The 22,021-nt window shown below is 42.4% G+C and overlaps 1 protein-coding gene across 1 annotated transcript in view; it reads right to left on the reverse strand.

Moving 5' to 3' along the window:
- Positions 1-22,021, reverse strand: part of LOC137531606 (galactosylgalactosylxylosylprotein 3-beta-glucuronosyltransferase 1-like) — a 167,807-nt gene that overhangs the window by 17,028 nt on the left and 128,758 nt on the right. The window contains exon 4 of the mRNA XM_068251548.1: positions 19,354-19,739. Within this exon, the coding sequence (XP_068107649.1) occupies positions 19,354-19,739 (386 nt within the window). The remainder of the gene's footprint in view (positions 1-19,353; positions 19,740-22,021) is intronic.

Here is a 22,021-nt window from a genome sequence, read left to right on the forward strand (position 1 = left end):
CCGCCGCTTAAACACTGGACGAGTATACATGTTCAAATAGACTTAAGCAGCCCCTATCTGGACGAGTATAGATAGATGTAAGTAGTTGAATAAATAAATTCAGCCACAGCGCCAGAAATTACGTTGTCAAGCAGATATTTCAATCCACCTCCAGAGGCCCCTCCTGTATCTTGGGTGCTATGATGTATGCTCCATGCAACCCGACCGGAAGTAGTTCACTTTCGGGCTGGCGTTCGGTGCGGCAAGATGGAACTTGCATGGAAGAAGGTAACTACTCTTGTGTGTATATATATGCATTGTAGCCCGCCTGCCCACTCTCATATCCCCTGATGACGGCGAGAGGCCGAAACTAGTCGAGACGAGAGCGGGCTATACATCTCTGAACGATACTTTTGCTGAGTACCACTAGGGTGGGAAGCGATCTAGCCGGAGAGGGTCCTAATTGGTTTGGGACCCTCATGATGTGAGTGATTATGTATATAATTTTATTCTGCAACTTCCAATAAATTTTGCCTGAAATATATCCACTGAGAGCACCCTTCTCCTTTTTCTGTTTCTATACTGGGTTGCATGGAGCATACATCATAGCACCCAAGATACAGGAGGGGCCTCTGGAAGTGGATTGAAATATCTGCTTGACAACGTAATTCCTGGCGCTGTGGCTGAACGTGACATTGCATTTGTGGAGGAAAGAGGATCCTATCCCTAACACGGCTGCAAAGATGTTTGTCTAAAGGAAAGGAAGAGGACTTCTTGTGTGTCCTTGTGGGGCGCCTCTATTCGCTACATATTAGTTGAATAAATATGGCAGCTGCCATATCCCTTACACTTCAGGTTTGCTTTAAGCCTTTAGGGAGAAATCTGTTTATTTTTTAATGAGCCTAGATATATGTCTATATGTAAGAAACGTGTTCTTTTGTTAGTAACTGGCATTGGTATTGCTGAATGCCCTCAAGCTTTGCTATTTGATTTTACTGATGATGCTGTTCAAGAAGGCATTACTGTATTTACAGTATAACTATTAATGTCTTCAATATTATGTATAGGCCTATCTGTGTGTATATCGCATGTCTTCATTGGAAGTATCTAAATAATGAATGCCTAAGTACACCAAACTGCTCTAGTAAGTTTACATAGTCTCTAGATATACCATTAATGAAAATATGATTCATATACTTAAAGAGACACTGAAGCGAAAAAAAATATATGATATAATGAATTGGTTGTATACTATGAATAATTTCTAGAAGATTAGCAGCAAAGAAAATATTCTCATAGTTTTATGTTCAGGTATATAGTGTTTTTTCTAACATTGCATTATTCTATAATATGTGCAGATTACACAACACTCAGCATTCAAAATGATTCTTTCAGAGCAGTCTGTGAAGTAATGACCTCTCCACTAGCAGAGAAAAAGTAAACAGTACACTTACAGTTGAGATAATAAAAGTCAGATAACAGCCCTCTCCATGACTTAAGGTGCCCATATAATCGTCAGATTGGCAGCAGATAGATAAGAAATGCATCTGATGATCTATCTGATGCGTTTTTAGAACATTTTTTACCAGGATAGAATTCCAATAGATTTCAGTTTGAAATCTATTGAAATTCGATGTGATGGCATTTTTTTGCCATCAGATTTCCATTAAAGCCAATGCAAACTGATAAGCAATCTCATCAGATCGACCTAAATTTTCCACCCTGCCAGTTCGATGGAAATGCATCGAAATCGATCGAAATCGGCCATCGATCGGTCGATTGGCCAACCGATTTGCAAACGATCAATCGATCGATGTATGGGCCCCTTAACTTAGTCGGAGAGCTTAATGGCTTGTTTGCATAGAGATAACAACTGGAGTTTCTCAACTCTTCCTGTACTGGAAACAATTAGACTGATGTATCTGATCTTAATGTTTTATTTCTTAGCTGTACTACACATACAAATCATAATATCATAATTTTTTTTTCGCTTCAGTGTCTCTTTAATGCCATTTTTAGCCTAAATTTCCAAGGATAGGATCACAAGTTTGAGTTCTGGTGGAGGAACTGGATTTTAGTTAGTAAATGCAAATTGTGTTTTGTTGTACTAATTACGATTTTGAGAAACTGTGATCGTTTTAGATAATTACGGTTTTTATGATTACATTTTCGGGATTACTAATTTTACTTGTAATTCCTAGGACAAACATTTTCGTGTAAAATGCGAAATTGAGGGGTAAAACACAAAATTAAACACAAAATTACACTTTAACGCAAAATTACAACAGGGAATTACGAATTACAAAATTATAAATTAAGAATTTTCAGATAATTATGAATTACAATTTCGTGTCCAAATTGAATATTTTGTGCCGTAATTACGTAAACGCAGAACTTCAGCTCATTGCTAGTTTTGTCAATCTACCATGAATAAAGCCTGTTTGATCAGGGTGTATAAGGTCCATAATATATGTGTAATATCTGTGTCAAGACTTTTGCCAACGTTTTCTGAATTAATTAAAGAGATTGGACGGTTGGATTTGCATAGATCAAAATTTATGTTGGGTTTGGGAAGTAGAATTATAGCCCCCATTATAAATAACCTCTCCTTTGCTCTGATTGCATTGTTCTCACTTAGGTGGACCACTGAGGACCCCAACCATCACTCCCTAGTCATTGTCACTGGGCCCCCTTGGCAATGGAGCGGATAGTAGCCACTATGGCTGTTATGGTGATCCCTATGCCACTGAATCCCAATAAGAGTCATTTAACACTGCCTTGCTAGCATCCCAGTACACCCCCATACTAGCTGAACCTGTATTTTCAGCCCAGTAGTAAGACGAGACCTATCTATTAAGCACATCTAGCCAGTAGCCACTATGGCCCTATCCAGCATAAATCACCTTATTTGGCACCAATTAAGTCTAGCACACAGGAGATCAGAGACGGATCCAATAATCCATGCATCGGTTACTGGAAAGGGGAGCTGCTGTTAAAGGACAACCGAGGTGACATGTGACATGGTGAGATAGACATGTGTAAGTACAGTGCTAAGCACACAAATAACTAGGCTGTGGTCCTTTTTTCTTTCTCCGCCTGAAAAAGTTATACACCAGGTTTGGAAGTGGCAGTTTCTGTCTGATCCAGGACCGTATCGGACTATAGCATAACCTTCACTGATAAGTAATTACAGCCATAAAACACTTTTCTGTCAGTAAATGGCTTCTGAGAGCAGGAAAGCGATACACACAAGATGTCATTGAAGTCATTGAAGATGTCATTGAACAGAGACAATGAAAAAGTAAAAACTTAAAAACTAGATTTAAATATAAAATAAAACTGTGGGACACTAAAAAAAAGTCATTTTTAAGAGATTGAGGATAGATACAATTGTTTTTCTCATCAGTTTATTTTCACCTCGGATGTCCTTTAACCATTTCAGCCGCCCGGACGTGTGTCGCACGTCCAGGCGGCTGCTCTGCTGCAGTGCCGCGCTTCGGCACACTTCGGCGTGCTTTGGCACGCTCCTGCCCGTGATCGTGGGCGTGCCCCCGAGCCCCCATGCTGTCCCCCAGTAGCCCTGGGATCAGTGCACGCGAACAATCACCGATCCATGTCCCCAGCAGAAAAACCGAAGCTCTCTTACTAGAGGCTTCAGTCTTTCTGCAAGAAAAGTTTCCCGTCCAAAGAGAAAAAAAAACCTCAAGGTGGCCATCTTGTGGCCAAATAGTAAAACTACATCTACAAACATTTAACATACCATTTTACACATATTATAACACTAAAGGGACACTTAAGTCAAACAAAAAAAATGAGTTTTACTCACCTGGGGCTTCCAATAGCCCGCTGCAGCTGTCCGGTGCCCTGGCCATCTCCCTCCAATCCTCCTGGCCCCGCTGGCAGCCACTTCCTGTTTCGGTGACAGGAGCTGACAGGCTGGGGACGCGAGTGATTCTTCGCGTTCCTGGCCACAATAGCGCCATCTATGCTGCTATAGCATATATCATATACCATATAGCAGCATAGAGGGTGCTAATGTGTCTGAGAACGCTAAGAATCACTCGCGTCCCCAGCCTGTCAGCTACTGTCACCGAAACAGGAAGTGGCTGCTGGCGGGGCGAGGAGGATCGGAGGGAGACTGCGAGGGCACCGGACAGCTGCAGGGGGCTATTGGAAGCCCTAGGTGAGTAAAACTCATTTTTTTTGTTTGACTTAAGTGTCCCTTTAAAAACTGTTTATTTCCCAACACCAAAAAATTACCCAAATAAAATGTTTAATGAAAAAAAAATTACAATAAAAAAAAACAAAAAACATAAATAGTTACCTGAGGGTCTGAACTTTTTAAATATGCATGTGAAGGGGGTATACTACGAGCAATTTTTAAATTATAAGCTTGTAAATAGTGATGGACCTTTATTTCCAAATAAAATGTTGGCGCATTGTGATAGGGACAAAATTTAGACGGTGTAATAACCAACGTAAATCAAATACATAGGTTTTAATTATGGTAGAATGTATTATTTTAAAGCTATAATGGCCGAAAACGGAGAAATAAATGATTTTTTTCAATTTTTTCTTAATATTCCTGTTAAAATGCATTTATAAAAAATTATTCTTTGCAAAATGTATTACCCAAAGAAAGCCTACGGTAATTAGTGGCGGAATAAAACAAGATATAGATCAATAAATTGTGATAAGTAGTGATAAAGTTATTTGCGAAAGAATGGGAGGTGAAAATTGCTCTGATGCATAAGGTGAAAAATCCCCACGGGCTGAAATGGTTAAGACACAAACCCTATGTCTTCCCTATGTCTGTGACACAGATTTCTGGGTACACCTGAAACAAGATAAATCCTTCACCTGCAGGTTCCTCCATCTCTAGGTGTCCCGCAAGTTCCATTGAGACATCCACTCCAGGGGTGTAACTAGAAATCCCTGGACGCCCCTGAAAAACTTTGGATGGGGCCCCCTCCCCTCCTCGCTTTCTGCACGGGTAAACTGAGAACCAATGATATTCAGTTGGCTATGGCTAGTGCACACTTGAATGAGTTTTCCCCATGCAGATAAAAACAGACAGCAGTGAAGATCTGCACGCATTTTCTGCATACAGTGAAAAATGGCGCGGGGAAAAAATGGCGCATGGAGCCGCCGATAAATCATTAAAAACGCTATTTATCGTTTTGATGGGGAATACATCAAAACGATAAATAGTGTTTTAATGATTTATCGTAATTAAAAATGTTATTTAATTGCTGTGCCAGTGGACACTGTAGCTGCTGGGAGAGTCTGATTTTGATGGGACATGGTGGTAGATGAGCGCAGACAGGGCGGCCAGGCAGCATTTCCACAGCACACAATTGTCCCATCACTCACCGCTGCCGCACAGCACTGGGCTTCGGCTTCTGACACACATGAGAGGAGTGCAGCCAGGTACTGCACAGAGTGCTGGGGAAGCCGTGGCTGGAGAAGTGCAGCAGAACTGCACAGAAGAGGAGTATTAACACGCCGCTGGAGGTCCAGTACACCGGGCTCTGGAGGAGAACGTCTTCCCAGCGCCCGCTGCCACCCAGACCAGAGGAGCATCCAGCGGGAGTGTAAGCACCGCACACAGCGCTGTGGACGAGGCAGTCTGCAGGTAGGAGGGGAGCACAGTCCATGCCCACAGCGCCTGGAACAGGAAAAATTGATATTTTCTGGTGCACCATTGAAAAGCACCGTAAACGTAATTTACCGTTTTGAAGTGCCCTGCGCTATAATTTCCCCCCTGCACTTAAATAGAGGCTGTGCGCCACAATGTTGCACTTCAAAACGGTAAATTATGTTTACCGTGCTTTTTAATGGTGCGCCAGAAAGTTTCCGTTGCTGTGTGCGCCATTTTTTCCTGCTTCGGCATTTTCTCGATCAATGACTTTAGCTTCTGTGATAAAACGTGCATGTTTTCACACATACAGACACATATAGTGTGCAGAAAACGCAAACAGAAAACCGACAGACGAGAGTGCTCCCAGCCTCAGTTTATTACACTCACTCTGTCCTTCTCTGATGGAGTAGAACAGGCTCAGCAGACTTCTGCAGCATCCCTACAGTACACAGCACTTGAGAGGGGTAAAGAGGTTGGTGGCTGGGCGCTGTACACAAGAGCCTGCGGCACACTGAATAGGGACTGTCTACAAATATTTGTCTACAAAACTTTTTATGACTCTTTATCAGTGGCTGAGCAGATGCAGTCATTAAAACAATTGTGCAGAGAGCAGAAAGTTTTTTCTCATGCCCTTAGTTGTCAGTCTCTCAGGATAGGGAAAAGAAACCTCTCCTACCACAGGGACCCCTGCTGCTTCTGGCCCTCTTGCGACTGCATCCCTTGCAGGGTCTATTGTTACACCCCTGAATGGGTCTATAACAGCATTAAATTATCCTATTACTGGACCTAGTACGCCTAGTTCTGGGCCTTCCATTTAATTTGGATTAAAAGTGATTTAACCACTTTGCTGCCCGGGTACAGTATATCTACGCTTCTTTAATCTTAATCCCCCCCCCCCCCCCCCGGAGCATAGAGATACGCACCCCTGCCGCTGTTTGCCGCTGTCCACGCTCCAGCTCGCATGGGCGCGTGCTCCTGCGCTCGTGCACACCGCCGCCTGCTCGACCGGAGATCCAGGGCCGGGCCGAGGCATAGGCTGGAGAGGCTCCAGCCTCAGGGCGCAGTGTAGGAGGGGACACAGAATTCATTCAGCTGTCATTCCTAATTGTGTTTGAAGCAGAAAGAAATAAGAAAAGGGTATACATGGCAGTGACTGCAAGCCAGATAACTAGATATTGAGGTGTTGGGGAGGTTGTGGGCCCTGTGGCGCCTCTTAGTCTAATAGCAATCAGTGTGTGATGGCTGGGGTGGCAGGGATGGAGGGGCGCACTTTGGGGTCTCAGCCTTGGGTGCTGGAGGACCTTGTCCCGGCTCTGCGGAGATCAATAAGCGGGAAAAACCGTTGATCTCAGCCCCCCAGCAATGATCGGCTGCTTCTATGAGAAGCAGCACGATCATTGTGAAAGAAAAAGTTTCCCAGCCTCCCTGAACTTCCTGTAAGGTACTTCCTACACGTACAGGTCGCATTGACAAAAAATTACTGTGGCCATCTTGTGGCCAAAAAGTAAAACTACACACCAAACATTTTTCATATACAAATACATCATTTTACAATATAAATTAACTCCCACACTTCCCAATTTTTTTTTTTGTAATAAAAAAAAAAAATTACAATAAAAAAAACATAAATAGTTACCTTAGGGACTGAAATCTTTAAATATGTATTTCAAGAGGGTATAACACTGTTACTTTATAAACTATGGGCTTGTAATTAGGGATGGATGCAAAACTGAAAAAAATGCACCTTTATTTGCAAATAAAATATTGGCGCCAAACATTGTGAATGGTGTAATAACCAGGACAAATGGGCAAATAAGTTACATGGATTTTAATTACAGTAGCATGCATTATTTAAAAACTATAATGGATATGCAATTACTTTTTCTCCTCAGTTTTCTCCTGGGTGATATTTTCCCACCTATTAAAAAAAATGCTTTTGAAACCACTTGCAAACAAGAAAACTCTCAAAATTATTTTGATAGTACTTTTTTGTACTTTTTAATTTGCAAAGTGCTGAAAACTTATTTTAAACAGAAGATAATAAAGGATCTCCTAGGAGAAAAATCAGGAGAAAAAGGGATTTACATAGGGGGCCAAGGGGTGTCTTGTTGCTGTCCTCAGTCTTGCCGTGGTGTCTGACCTGTGACAAGAGACTTTCTCTCACACCCTCACCTTGGTAGCAGAGTTATTCCTCACCTGTTTCTGTTTCAGTTAATTATTGTGTTTCAACTTATCTATGGACATGATAATCATTAGCACCTGTTTGGTATAACTGGTTACTGATACTCCTGACAATAATTCTACAAAATCCATGACTTGGTGCAAGTGTGCCTATAAGAACTGATGCTGTTCTGATAGTAAAGTATAGGAACTAGGGATGCAAGTGACATTTTCAAGCTAGCTCTTGCATTGAATTGGCCAAAATCTTGCTTAGTCAGATTCTTGCAAAATTGGCAGACAAGTTTGCCATGTGGCCACGGTAAACAAAGCCAAGGATTTACAAAAAATTTCTGTTTAAATGATCATAATTGCACTTCAGTATTTGAACATTTCACTTTTGTTTAATTGTGTTAATTTTACAAATGTGATTTGCAAGACTCAGAAGATCAGCCAAAATCTCGCAAACCTGCCTGTGATTATTTCATTTATCAGTAGTGGGGACATTGAATATTGATTTGATTTAGATTTTTCTTCAGTTAGCTTACTTTGCATTTTAAAAATTAATAAGAATAAAAAAGTTGAATGTACAGCTCTGAAAACATTCTTAATTTATATCATTGTTTTACATCTGCCTAAACTTTTACACAATACTGTATTCATTCTACAACAGTGTATATGCTGGGACACATACTACCCAACACACTAACCCCAATCATAGGCAGGATCCTCGAGTCGTATGCATAAATTAGTGGCATGAGGAAAAATGGGCACCGGGTGAAGCTGATATACGTCTAAACGATAAATACTTTTGTGAATTGGGCTCCAAATGAAAGCGAAAAAATATTTACAGTGGTAATGATGACAGTAAAACATTGGTAGATGTTATTGATATTTTGCTACAACTAAACGTAACCCTACTTTCACACAGAACCCTCCCCCTCCGGTGCCTAACCTTAAAACCCCCCTTCCTGATTCCTAACCCTAAACCCCTCTTCCTTCTGATGCCTAACCCTAAAACCCCCCTTCCTATTGCTTAACCCTAAACCCCCTTCCTGACACTTAACCCTAAAACCACCTTTCTGGCGCCTAACCCTAAACCCCCCTCTTCCTGACACCTAACCCTAAACCCTCTTCCTGATGCCTAACCCTAAACCCCCCTCTTCCTGACGCCTAACCCTAAACCCCCCTTCCTGATGCCTAACCGTAAGCCCTCTTCCTGGCACCTAACCCTAAACTCCACTCTTCCTGACGCGTAACACTAAACCCTCTTCCTGATGCCTAACCCTAACCCCTCTTCCTGACGTCTAACCCTAAAACCCCCTCTTACTAACCCGAACCCTAACCCCCCCACTTCCTGACGCCTAACCTAAAACCCCCCCTACCTCTGCCATAAATACAAAAAATTATGAATTTCTAAAACAAACAATACATTTTAAAATTATAAATTTAACCTCCTAAAGACCGCGTCACGCTGATGGGCCTGAACGCGGCGGCTCCCCCAGGACCGCCTAACGCTGATAGGTGTCAAGTCCTGGGGAAATGGCGTGCAGGAGATTGCGTGCACCAATGCACGTGCATCTCCACTTGAATGACGGAGCTCCGCTTCGTCATCAGCCTCCCAGCAAAATCGCTGTCTATTTACACTGTACAGCGCTGTGATCTAAGGCAGTTACTGGGGACAACCGTGACACTCGGCCCGTCCCCCTGGGAGGCTCAGAGAGCGATCGGCTCTCATAGGCTGATGAGCCGATCGCTGGAATTGGCTGCCAGGGGGAGTGAGGGAGGGAGGGTAATTAAATAATAAAAAAATGGCTAAATTTATTTAAAAAAAAACCCTAGGATAAATAAATAAAAAAAAATAAACGTCCCAGGAGAGATCAGAGCCCATCAACAGAAAGCTCTGTTGGTAGGCAGAAAAGGGAGTGGGGGAATTACTTGTGTGCTGAGTTGTATGGCCTTGCAGGGAGCTCTGAAAACTGCAGTGGCCTGAATTGTAAAAAAAATAGCCTGGTCACTAGGGGGCTGTAAGCCTATGGTCCTTAAGAGGTTAAAAACGATAATTCTCAAATATTGAAAATTTTAGTTGAGGACACTCAGCCCCTGCTATTCACCGGGCGCCCACATTTCTGCTTTTGATGCCCAGTAGCCGATATTTGCATTAAATTGTCCATTAGCCCCAAATTTCCTGCTTCCGCCATGTACATATCCCATGTGATGATGCTGCATACTACATGTACTGGCTAGAGCTAGACAGACTTGTGGTTACGTGCAATTTACTATTTTGATACTGCACATATCTGCTTATTGATGTTTGCTCTATAACTTAACAACTTCCGTGTAGTTTATTATAGACAATGAGCCAGATGGACTTTGAATGTCCACCCTGCTTGGATCATATGTGGCAGCCAGACTTCTTATATTACCCAGCAATCATTTTATTACTACCATACCTGGCAGTTTAATATTAACTTGGTGACATGATGTACTGCATTGTTTTGTTTATATTTATGGGACAGGTGAATTTGTTGGGATTTATTGTCAGTTTTTATTTTATTTATTGTGAGCCTTATCTTGTTATTTCATAAAGTGTTTTGTTTTTTTTCATACTAACTTACATGGTGACTTTGTTGAGCCAGAGGGTGTCAGAGTTGAGCTGGCTACCAGGAACCTGAATCCTGTTAACTGAGTTTGTTAGAGGTTTAATTTTTGTTTCTTTTTTGTGACCCACAAAGGGCCCCTAAAAGTAACTTGGGGACCCCTTGACCCTCCCCAAAGAACCCCAGAAGCAAGCACAGTCATCCCTGGGGCCCTCACTCCACAGGACTTCCCAGGTGGTCTCTCGCTGACTGCTCCCGTGGCTCACATAGCTGAGAGCTGGGCCTGAGCGACTTTGTAACAACTTGCCTTGCCTGTCCTGGCGGCTGCTCCATTCCTATCTCTATTTTCAGCCATGCTGCCTGCACTTCTTCATCCAGCGCAAGTTATGTGTAAATAACATGCGCTGGGCATACAGAAGGAGCAGGAGGCAGCGTGGCTGAAGACGGAGATCAGAAAGGAGCAAGCAGCTCCGGCTCAGTTATCAGCTACGGGGGCCACGGAAGCAGTCAGCAGGACACTATCTGCGGGGGGCAGAGCATAGGGGCCCCTGCAGTGGTCAGTGCCCTGGGGCAGTGGCCCCCTTTGCATCAATAGAAGCGCAGGCCCTGCTTTTCTGAAATATACAAACTGGCTCCCATATTTTGCATTTGAGCATAATGCAACTTCTGAATACCCCGTTTATAAATTGGTGATAAATAATAGAACAATGGAGATTGAGGGCTGGTTCACACCAAGAGTGCTTTTGAAAGCGTCAACCTTTTCTTATAAATCATTTGGCTAATGTCTATCTATGGGCTGGCTCACACCAGAGCCATGTGATTTTTTTCCAAACGCGGGTCCTGCAGTATTTTGGAGGCGATTACGCCTCAATATAAAGTATAGGAAAACTGTAAAATCACATTAAAAAATCGCAAGCTGTTCACTTCCAGGTCAAAGTGTACTTGCAAGACAAAGGGTTTTGCAACAAGAACTACAATCGCTACACGCAAATGTTCCAAAATCACGAGGCATAAATAGAAAATCTCTAGGCACATGCCTGGAATTAGCTACAAAGAGCACTAAGCATTAGCAATTACGCTTAGCCAATTTTGGGGTGAACTATGTTGATGATGAGTAGAAGATGGACGACATAGCTGCTCTCCTGTTTATTTATCATTGATGACAAAAGAGGGACACTATGGCCATTCTCCTATTTATTATAATCACTGAGAAATAGAAGAAGGTGGATAATATAACGTGTGCGGGCAATAAAGCCGTGCTTTTGGCTCCCTGTTGCCAGTCCTGTATCCAACATGAGTATGATGATGTGACATAAGATGATTAAGCTGTTAACAACAGACAGACTTGGCAGGAGGGAGCCAGGAGTTGACCTTGGCACTTGATCAAAACATGGGATAAAAGTTAGCTTTGCCCTGACATGATCAGATAAAAGTCAGGCCTTCAGCGCAGGATGAAGAAGAATAATCTGCAACTGCAGGAATCCCTATTTGCAACTTAAAGAGGTACAGACTAACCAGCAAGCTCATGGTGAACCAGAACTCATTGGAGTGTGTGAGGGGCTACAATGGTCCTAAAAGCCCCCTTACTAAAATGCTAAGAAAAACAAACGTTTGCTTTCTCAAAACAGAAAGAATTTGCGATAATTCAGGTTGGAGTGAGCTTGAGATGTCTCCCAGGCATCACTGCTGAATATATACAAATTAACCATTGTACCCTTAGCAACTAAACACACCTCCAGAACCGCTGGAATGCAATGATGTGTCAGCTTGTTAATTTGTACAGAGCCATAATAATCCAAAATGCATACAGACTGTTTAAAGAGGAACTCCAGTGAAAATAATGTAATAAAAAAGTGCTTTATTTTTACAATAATTATGTATAAATGATTTAGTCAGTGTTTGCCCATTGTAAAATATTTTAAATCCCTGATTTATATTCTGACATTTATCACATGGTGACATTTTTACTGCTGGCAAGTGATGTAGCTGCTGCTTGCTGTTTTGGCAGTTGGAAACAGCTGTAAACAGCTATTTTCCACAATGCAACAAGGTTCACAGACAGGAAACTGCCAAGAGTACGTACTCAGAATTTCTTTGTGGGAGGGGTTTCACCACAATATCAACCATACAGCGCCCCCTGATGGTCTGTTTGTGAAAAGGAATAGATTTATCATGTAAAAGGGGGTATCAGCTACTGATTGGGATAAAGTTCAATTCTTGGTCGGAGTTTCTCTTTAAAGCGCCCCAAGCAATTGCCGTGGGTATGCATATAAGCAAACCCACGTCTATTTGGTAAAGAGGATATTCTCACCGGCCCCTTAGGTAAGTTCCCATGCTGGCTGCTATCAATTACATTGGATAGGCGACCCTGAAATAAAGTCACACTGTGAACAGGAAGACTGCGGGACCTCTCTGCTCTTGCACAGGCTTACAGGCTTAGAAAACTGGAAATTTCGGACAGGATGGAAAATTAAAAACAATTGCGGGCGGGACAAGAGCACTGGCCTATAGCTTTGCACTGCATAGAACAGTGCAACTCTGAAGTTCTATCAATTTCCAATAGATTACAGCAGGGAATCTATTGGAAATTGATTTGCAGTGCATGGTAGGGATGGATTTCTTCTAAATCGATGCTTTTCAGAATCGTTTTGGAACATTGGGTGGAAATCTATAAGTGTATGGCCAGCTTTAGAACAGTTACTGAACTTTTAGTTTTGGGACCATAACCCCACTTAAAAATACTTGGGTGTCTTGAACGTGGTGGCACAGCAGCACTTGTAGGCCGTTTTAATTTTCTCATACTTCAACTTGTCACAGACAGAACAAACTACACGGACTCTGCTCATCCCACCATAAGAACCCTCCCCCTCCCCTTACCCTGCAAGTACAAGAACAACACATCCATCATCCTGCAATTAAAGTGCACAGAGTACCATTTGTAGCACCCAGGGTATCTCAATAGCACACTAAACATGAGTACTAACAATGTGGCTCATTACTAAAAAAAATCATTCTACCTCTTCTTTTTACATTTAAATGTTTTTTAGAGGCTTTTATTGCTCTACTTCCTTTGCCTGCCGTCCACAGAAAGAGCATGCAGATAAGGGTTGCTGTCATCACCGGGGGTAGAGTACTGTACTTCAAACAGTTTAGAGAGTCACACTTGATTACATTCCCACCTTCCCCTGGATAAATAAGAGCAGAGGCAAGGGGAGGGGGAGAATGGCAGCTCCTACAGCTATTAGAAACCAGGACAAACTGCAGGAAAAAAAACTGCTTGGATCCCTTTAAGGCCTATTCAACTCCCTGCAACTTCAAGTAAAGTAACCCCTCTTCCCCCCATGCAACAAGGGCGCATTCACGTACCCTTTTTCTGCTATTAGAGAATACCCATACTCCTATAGTTAAAGAAACTCAACCACTTTCTGCACAAATTGGGGTGCATCCATTTTCCCTGAAATTAGGGTTAATTTGTTCATCTTTACCTTTCTGCAAGTAAGAAACATGCATGTCCTCCTTCCTGCAATCAAGGCTAACCCATTCCTAACAAACCTCATGCAGTTTGGATATATCTTTCTTATCCAGCAGTTAGGGGCACATTCACCCTTCTCCTTGCATTTCAGGTACATGCTGTGATTAGTAGACTTCTGCTCCCCACCCTACCCTTCAAACATAATTACTGGTCCTTTTATCAGTTCCATTCCTGTCACTACAGTTACCCCATCTTCCCCCCTTCTTGCAATTGGGGCACATACTTCATCATTTGCCATTCAGAGCAAAGCCACGGATGGCGATTAATGCAACTCTTCTATCCACACACACAATTAAAAAGTCTCTCCATGCACATGCTAAGATACTTTACTGGAGTTTCCTGCCTATCTTATCTTAAAGTCTGAAGCAAGAGACTCTTGCTGCCAGCTAGTCTTTCTGGTGAACAGCTGTGAGGAGATGTGAGGGACTATGCAGGGTGTGAGTTTAGGTAGGCGGAATCATTATAATCTGAATATAGTGACAAGACTGTACAGTGCTGTGGAAGATGTTGGCGCTACATAAATACTTCCCCATGTGTATATCCGTCTGGTCCAAGCCTTCCTTGGGCAGACATTGCTATGATTCAGTGTATGTCATCAATAACATTACTCATTTAGGTGATTGAAAAAAATAGATTTAAAGTTTGTCTTATTACTACTAAACCTAATCCTGCTCTCACACAGAACTCTCCCTCTACCCATCCCTAACCCTTAGATCTCACTTGTGTGGCCTAACCCTAAGACTTCCTGGTTGGTGCCTAACCCTAAGACCCCCTGGTGGTGCCTAACCCTAAGCCCCCCTAGTGGTGCCTAACCCTAAGACCCCCTGGTGGTGCCTAACCCTAAGACCCCCTGGTGGTGCCTAACCCTAAGACTCCCCTAGTGGTGCCTAACCCTAAGAGTCCCCTGGTGGTGCCTAACCCTAAGAGTCCCCTGGTGGTGCCTAACCCTAATACCCCCCTGGTGGTGCCTAACCCTAAGACTCCCCTAGTGGTGCCTAACCCTAAGACCCCCCACCCCCCCCATGGTGGTGCCTAACCCTAAGACCCCCCCCCTGGCGGTGTCTAACACTAAAACACCCCTGGTAGTGCCTAACCCAGACCCCCTGAAATTAAAAATTTCAAAAAGAATGTAAAAATGATAAAAAGTAAAATTACATGTCAAAACGATAATGAATGTAATTATAATTCTAGAAAAGACACCCCCACCCGAAATAAAAAATCTCAAAAAGAATGTAAAAATGATACAAAAAGTAAAATGACATCATTTACATGTCAAAACGATAATTACCATAATTATCATTCTAAAAATGAATGTGAAATTTGATAAACAAAAGCACAATATCAAAATATTCAAAAGTAAAAATGATAATTAAAGAAAAATGATAATTGTGAAAATGAATTTTATAACAATATTTTCCTTTTAGAACTGTAAAAGGATAAATAACAATAGGCGCAACACAGTTTAACGGGCACCCGATTCATCCAGTTTTGCACCCAATAGCCAATATTTAACATTAGAGTCAATGGCGGTGCCCGATTTGTCCACTTCTCATATGCACTCGATTTTCCTATGTCCTTTAAAACAGGTGTACTGTCTGCTGAAGAATTTTTTGTTTTTGCATTGCATGCTACTTTAAGTTTCCTTCCACCAATTACACCCCACCTCTTTTTTACCAGTAGTAACTGGGGTCTGTAGTTAGATGATCATGTTGCTCACAGACACAACTCTAAACTGGTGTCAGTAGTTAGATGATCATGTTGCTCACAGACACAGTTTCCCCCTACCCTTGTATTGTATAAATAGACAAGGCTGCCTCTACATCTTGTCCTGCCTGCCCACTGCACACCAGAGTTGCTCGTAAACTACGCCAGTGCGAATCTACGCATCGTAGTCCGCAAGTACGCATCGTAGTTCATAGACGAAGTTTAAAAACTTTGCATACGTATTTCCACGTAGTCGTAGTACCGTTACGCGAAGCTTGCCCGCTACGCATAGTTGACGTATGTATTGTGAAGTCAACTACGTGTGCGGTAACTGCGTCTATACGGATCATTGCACATGCGCAGAAACATTATTGCCCTTCTATACGTATACAATTCCGCATTGGAAGGGGGAATGTACGCATATATTAGTTCACCCAGGTGCATAGTTAGCGGATTATTGCTGAAATTTTTCCGCATAAAGGCATAAGCGTCCGCATAAACTACGGTTCACACTACGCGAAGCTTCCATATTTTGACGCGTAGTCTACGAAATGCAAACGTAGCGAAGTTTCTGATTTCATAGCCGTAGTTTGCGTAGCGAAGTTGGCTGACTACGACCATCCCTACTGCACACACAGAATAAAGCTAGGTACCCAAGTGAAGACTGCAGAAGATGGATGGGGAAACTTCTGGGCACCCACGATCTGACGAACACTCATTCCCTGATCCATCTTCTGCAGTGGGTACAAATGATGGCACAGGATGGGTGAGACACGATTGCGGTACTTTTACGCTGAAGTCTACAGCAATTGGAACGATCGTTTGTGATCAGATCTGCTTCGATGGACTTTTAATGATGAGCTATCGCCTCGGGTGGCTGTGTCGTGCAACACCGTATTACAAGGATTTGTTAAAGGGAATCTGAAGTGAAAATAAATTTATGAGATAATGATTTGTATGTGTAGTACAGCTAAGAAATAAAACATTAGCAGCAGAGATATGAGTCTAATATTGTTTCCAGTACAGGAAGAGTTAAGAAACTCCAGTTGTTATCTATGCAAAAGAGCCACTGATCTCTCCACAACATTCAAAGCCGCAGAGAGCTCTGTCTTCTGAAGCTTATTATCTCAAGTGTCTGTCACTGTATTTTGTTTTTTCTGCAGAGGACAGTTCAAAAGTTCACTAGCCTGCTCTGTGAAATCATTTAGAATGCTGCAAATATTAGAGAATGATGTAATGTTTTAAAAAATATCTATATAACTAAAAAATAAAAATGTGAGACTATTTTCTTTGCTACTAATGTTCTAATAATTATCCGTACTACAAATTCAATTCTTTATATCATAATTTTTTTTCCGCTTCAGTGTCACTTTAAAGTGGACCTTAACTCATGCACGGGACACAAGGAAAACACAAGTTAATCCTCCCTGTTTGTTTTTAGAGTGAGGAGCCTGTCTAATTCCCTCTCAGCACGGGCCGGATTTCTGGGAAGGCCTCAAGGCCATGGCCTAGGGCATCAAAATCAGATAAGATAAGAAGGGCGGCATGACTTGAAAACAGAAGAGGTCATATGTCAAAGTTAATCACCACTTCTTGTCCCGCAGAGCAGCCAGCCAGCGCCCTGCTCTGCACTAATAGCTGAATTCCAGAGTTCCCCAATTCCAGCAAGTCTCTCTCTCACAATTCCTGGTGTGTTATGACAATCAACATCTGCTGTCACCTCACCTGATGATCCATCCTCTGTATCATTCATGATCATACAAGTTGATGTGAGAAATACCAGGGATTTACATTACAAAGCAGATAGAACTAAGTTCCGCTGAGTTTTAATGTAGGCATTCACAGACATCAGTGAGCTCTGCTAGTTTCTTCACTTTCTCCTTTACAGTTGTGACACTGACCCCAGCAGCTGTAAATTACACTTTCTTATCTCTAGTGAAGTCTACCTAAATTTATAGCTTTAGGGTTTTTTTTCTTCCTAGCCAGCAGTGGTCTCAGTTAACTCTTTCCTGACTCATTGTCTGTCCTTCAGTTCCTACCATCTATGAGCACTGCAGGAATAAAAATGCTGTTTGCTTTCCTTTCATTGCTAAACTGTCACTGTCACCTTAGCTGTTACTACCTCCATGCTAGTGTGTATGGTTTGGCATCCTTCTCCTTTCCTGTAGCAGTAGAGCATTGGGCCATCTTAGCCATCAGTGAAAGCAGAGAGTTTTGAATCAGGATGATAGCATTTATTGGCTTAAAAGAAAAAAAGTAAGCTTTCTGCTAATAAGCCTTCTTCGGACTTTGTTCCTGTATACTGTCAATATGTTAGAGCACACCACCATATGTACTTTCAACATTCAAAAGAGATACATAGATTTTTCAGCAAATTTAAATAAATAGTATTCTGCTTTAAAGTGGAGCTGAACTCTTGCACAGGACAGAAGGAAAACATAGAAAAATGCACCTTGTATGTTTTTAGAGAGCCTGTGAATTTTCCCCCTCATCTGTGTCTAATATGAAGTTGTAATTTGATCTCTCTCGTGTCACCTGACTGCCACAACATCTACGCTCATTTGAAAGCACAGGATGTTAACAATATGTCTGCTTCCATGAAAGCAGGAAGCAGACACACTGCTGATTTATTGCAGGATTTGTATCAGCTGTAACAAAGAAATGTTTTTTTCTTTTAAAGGTTATTATGTTGTTGTGTATCTTTTGAAGCAGAGAGGAAGTTCTGAGGTTCAGGTCTGCTCTAATTACAACCAATCATCCAAAGTGGGTATTGAGAGGATGTTTGCTACATACCTGTTCTCTGTTTTGAATGGGCTTCTCTCCATTGAGCTGCCCTGCCACCTGTTTGTGGCTCCGACTGCAGCGAGTTGCACAGAGGACAAAGAAGTAGCGCATGCTCTGGCCACTTGCGACTTGCACAAGTTTTTTGCTCCTGCCCAGATGTGCACAGCAACCAACGCCAGTGTAGTGTTATGCATTCTTGACAAGTACATACATCAGCGTCATCTCTCAAGTACGCATGCCCAGAACACTATTGGCTGCTGTGCACATTCGGGCAGGAGCACAAATTGCAGGAATTATTGAGCAGACAGAGCAGCCACTGATACTTGGCTAAATGGGAGGCAGAGTAGCACAAATGAAATTAGCCCATTCAAACTAATGATCGCTAGTCAGAGTCTTGGACAGAATGTTTTTTGGTGGTGGCGGGGGGGGGGGGGGGGTGGTAGCTGACAGCAGGCCTGGGGCACTGGAAAGTACAAATCCGGCCCTGCCCTCAGCCACAAGTAATTGTAATTTGAGCTCTCAGCTGTGTCAGCATAGGAATCTCGGAAGCCTTGGCAGCCTCAGCTAATTTGTAAACACATGATGTTAACCTTTTATGTGCTTCCATGAAGGCAGGAAGTAGACCCACTGCAGATTTTAATTGCAGAAGTTCATTGGGCTGTAACAAAGAAATGTTTTTCTTTAAAGTTTATTATGCTGTTTCCTATATTTTAGAGCAGAGAGGAAATTCTAAGTTCAGGTCCACTTTAAACGATGCATAGTAGGTATGGGTTTTAACTATGATAACACTTCTTGAGCTGTATGGACTGGTCGCCGCAGCTCAGTGATTGCAATTCCTGTCACAACACTTATTTGCAGGTCTGTGTGTGAGGCCAATGGGACATTTAGTATAGTTACACACTGTGGTTCCTCCAACCTTGCAGGACATGGCACAGACTGCATATCACTGCACTCACTTCTTCAAAGAGCTCCAGACTGTAGGTGTTGTCATCATCAGCAAAGTAGACCACTCCAGGTGGATCCTCCTCTGGATAAAAGATCTCACGAAGCCAGCTGAGGCCCAGGTTCCTCTGAAGGGTCCCTCGTGCTCTTCTGATATCTTTAGGTGATCGGATGTTAAGGTGTGTATACGGAATGCCACAGCTGGAAAGGAAATTGGTGACCAGCTGGGTCTTCTCTGAAGCATCCTCCACCACAATCCAATGCAAAGCTGGAACTAGGCGAAAGGTGTTAGAAATTCGAGTCAACTCTGCTTTCTGGACTAGACGAGCATATGTTGGAGTGATAACATAGATGGTGGGAATAGGTGGTGGCTCACTTCTGTCATACCACAGGTTAATTGCTGAAAATCAGACAGGTAAAAATTATTTCAAGACATGAAAAAGTATGTGTACACCACAATATTTGTTAAACCACTTAATGCCCAGAGTCCATGCAGATAGTGGTCTGCAGGGTCTGTTCTAGACTTTTTGCCACCTGATTCAAACTTGTGAGGATGACGCCCAAATCCCCCCCCCCCCCCCCATAGATAGCAACAGTACAGGTGGCCTGGAGGGGGATAGCAGCAAGGAAGGGGAAGCAGCGGGCACAGTGGTGGGGATTTCCCTGGGGCTCCCCCGACCGGCCGGAATATCCCCTCCAGCTATTTTGCCAGCATTTAAAGGGAACCAGAGATGAAGCACCCTCTTGTATTTTACCTTATAAATCAGTGGGAACATGACAGTAAACACCTAATCTGCTCTTTGTTTCATTGTTCTCTGTTTAATCTGACTGTTATCACCTCTGATAAGAATGCACGACTGAGCACTCAGTCTAGCTTTGCTACGGAAAGATTATAGCTGAGTCTGTCTTCTCTGGTGTCTTTTCAAGCCCAAGCCTGCCCCCTTGTCGCTCTGCTATAATGACTCAGCTATAATTATTCCCTGCAAAGCTAGACTGAATGCTCAGTCCGGGATTCTTATCACAGCTGATAACAGACACTTTTAGCAGTGAGGATGAAACAGAGAGCATGGTAAGTGTTTTCTCTAATGTTCTGACTGATATATATGGTAAAATACACAAGGGTGGTTCCCTTTAAGTAATCAGTACAGCAAGCGGGCCGGGGAAGCGAGAACTCACCTTCCTTCCTTTCAGCGTTGCATTCCACCGCTCGTCACTTTCTGCAATGCTGGCCACTGGCCATGTAATGTGAAAGGTGGAACGGTGGAACGCACGCTGGAACGGAAGAAGGAAGGTGAGTCATCACTTCCCTGGCCCACTCGCTGCATTGATTACTTAAATACAGGCAAAATATCCCAAGGTGAGGGAGGGGGGAGTCCGACCCTTCCCAACCGCTGTGCCTGTTGCTCCCCCTTCCTGGCTGCTACCCCCTCCAGGTCGGCAGCCCCCCTCCCCCACCCAGGGCCAGGTTGGTGCCGCCCCCCACTTCCGCCGCCTGAGGAACCTGCCTCTGCCCGCCTCATGGGCAGCCCAGGGCTGGTGGTCTGTTTAAGTACAGAAAGTGATTTAGTAGAGCTCAATTAGTACGGCATTGGAGTATATATTGCAGCAGTGCCTGTTCTTTTAAGCCGATAGTTAAAATATTGGTAATTTAATATTGCCAAGGAAATGCCAAGAAAACACAGGAGTGAAAGTTCTGGCCACAACAATTAGCAAGGAAAGGGGCAGGGGGTGGGGGGGGGGGGGGGATCTACTGCGCTGCAGGAAAGGGAGTGAATAATTGCTGCACTTGGTGGCCTGGAGGAGTTTTTGGCTGGACAGGAGCGGTTAATGGCTGCAATACTTCATGCAGTGCAGTCATTAACCCCTCCTGGGCCCCAAGTGCAGTTGTTAATTCTTCCTGGGCCCCATGTGCAGCCATTAACTTTGCTGGGTAGACTTATACTTGAGTCAATAATAAAAAAAAACACGCCTAAGAGGGTTGAATTTGAGTTGACTTACACACGAGGTTGACTTATATTTGAATATATATGGTGATCATGTCAGAGAAGCTCACAATCTAATCACTATCATAACCATAGTTAGTGATGAGCTTGAATTTCATATGGTTGTGATTTTGAAGCCAAATGTGGAATTACAATGAAAAATCATAATGTAAAATTCCAAACTATTGCAAAATTAATTTTTGCATGTCATCATAATTATGAAGGCTAATTTTGCAATGACACATCACTTGACAAACATATAACTTACTCATGTCCATAGACTTCCATGCATTTGTGCGAAAATGTGTTTTCTCATGCCCATAGATTTCAATGCATCTGTGCCAAAATGTATTTTCTCATGGCCACAAGCTAACAGATTCCATTCAACATAATTTTACGTAAATGGTGCTAAAATTATACAAAGTTATGAACACTAACAAAATCATGTTTATGTTCAGAATCCAAATTGTGAAAATTATGTGAGCGTTCGCAAAAATGAAATCAACCATTGTGATCAAAGTATATATATATATATATATATATATATATATATATATATATATATATATATATATATATATATATATATATATATATATACATATATATATATACATATATATATATATATATATATATATATATATATACACATTTAGTATACAGTATATACATTAACTTACACCTAATTGGGGAAAAA

The sequence above is a fragment of the Hyperolius riggenbachi genome, chromosome 9 (assembly GCF_040937935.1).
Source record: "Hyperolius riggenbachi isolate aHypRig1 chromosome 9, aHypRig1.pri, whole genome shotgun sequence".
Classification (NCBI taxonomy): Eukaryota; Metazoa; Chordata; class Amphibia; order Anura; family Hyperoliidae; genus Hyperolius; species Hyperolius riggenbachi.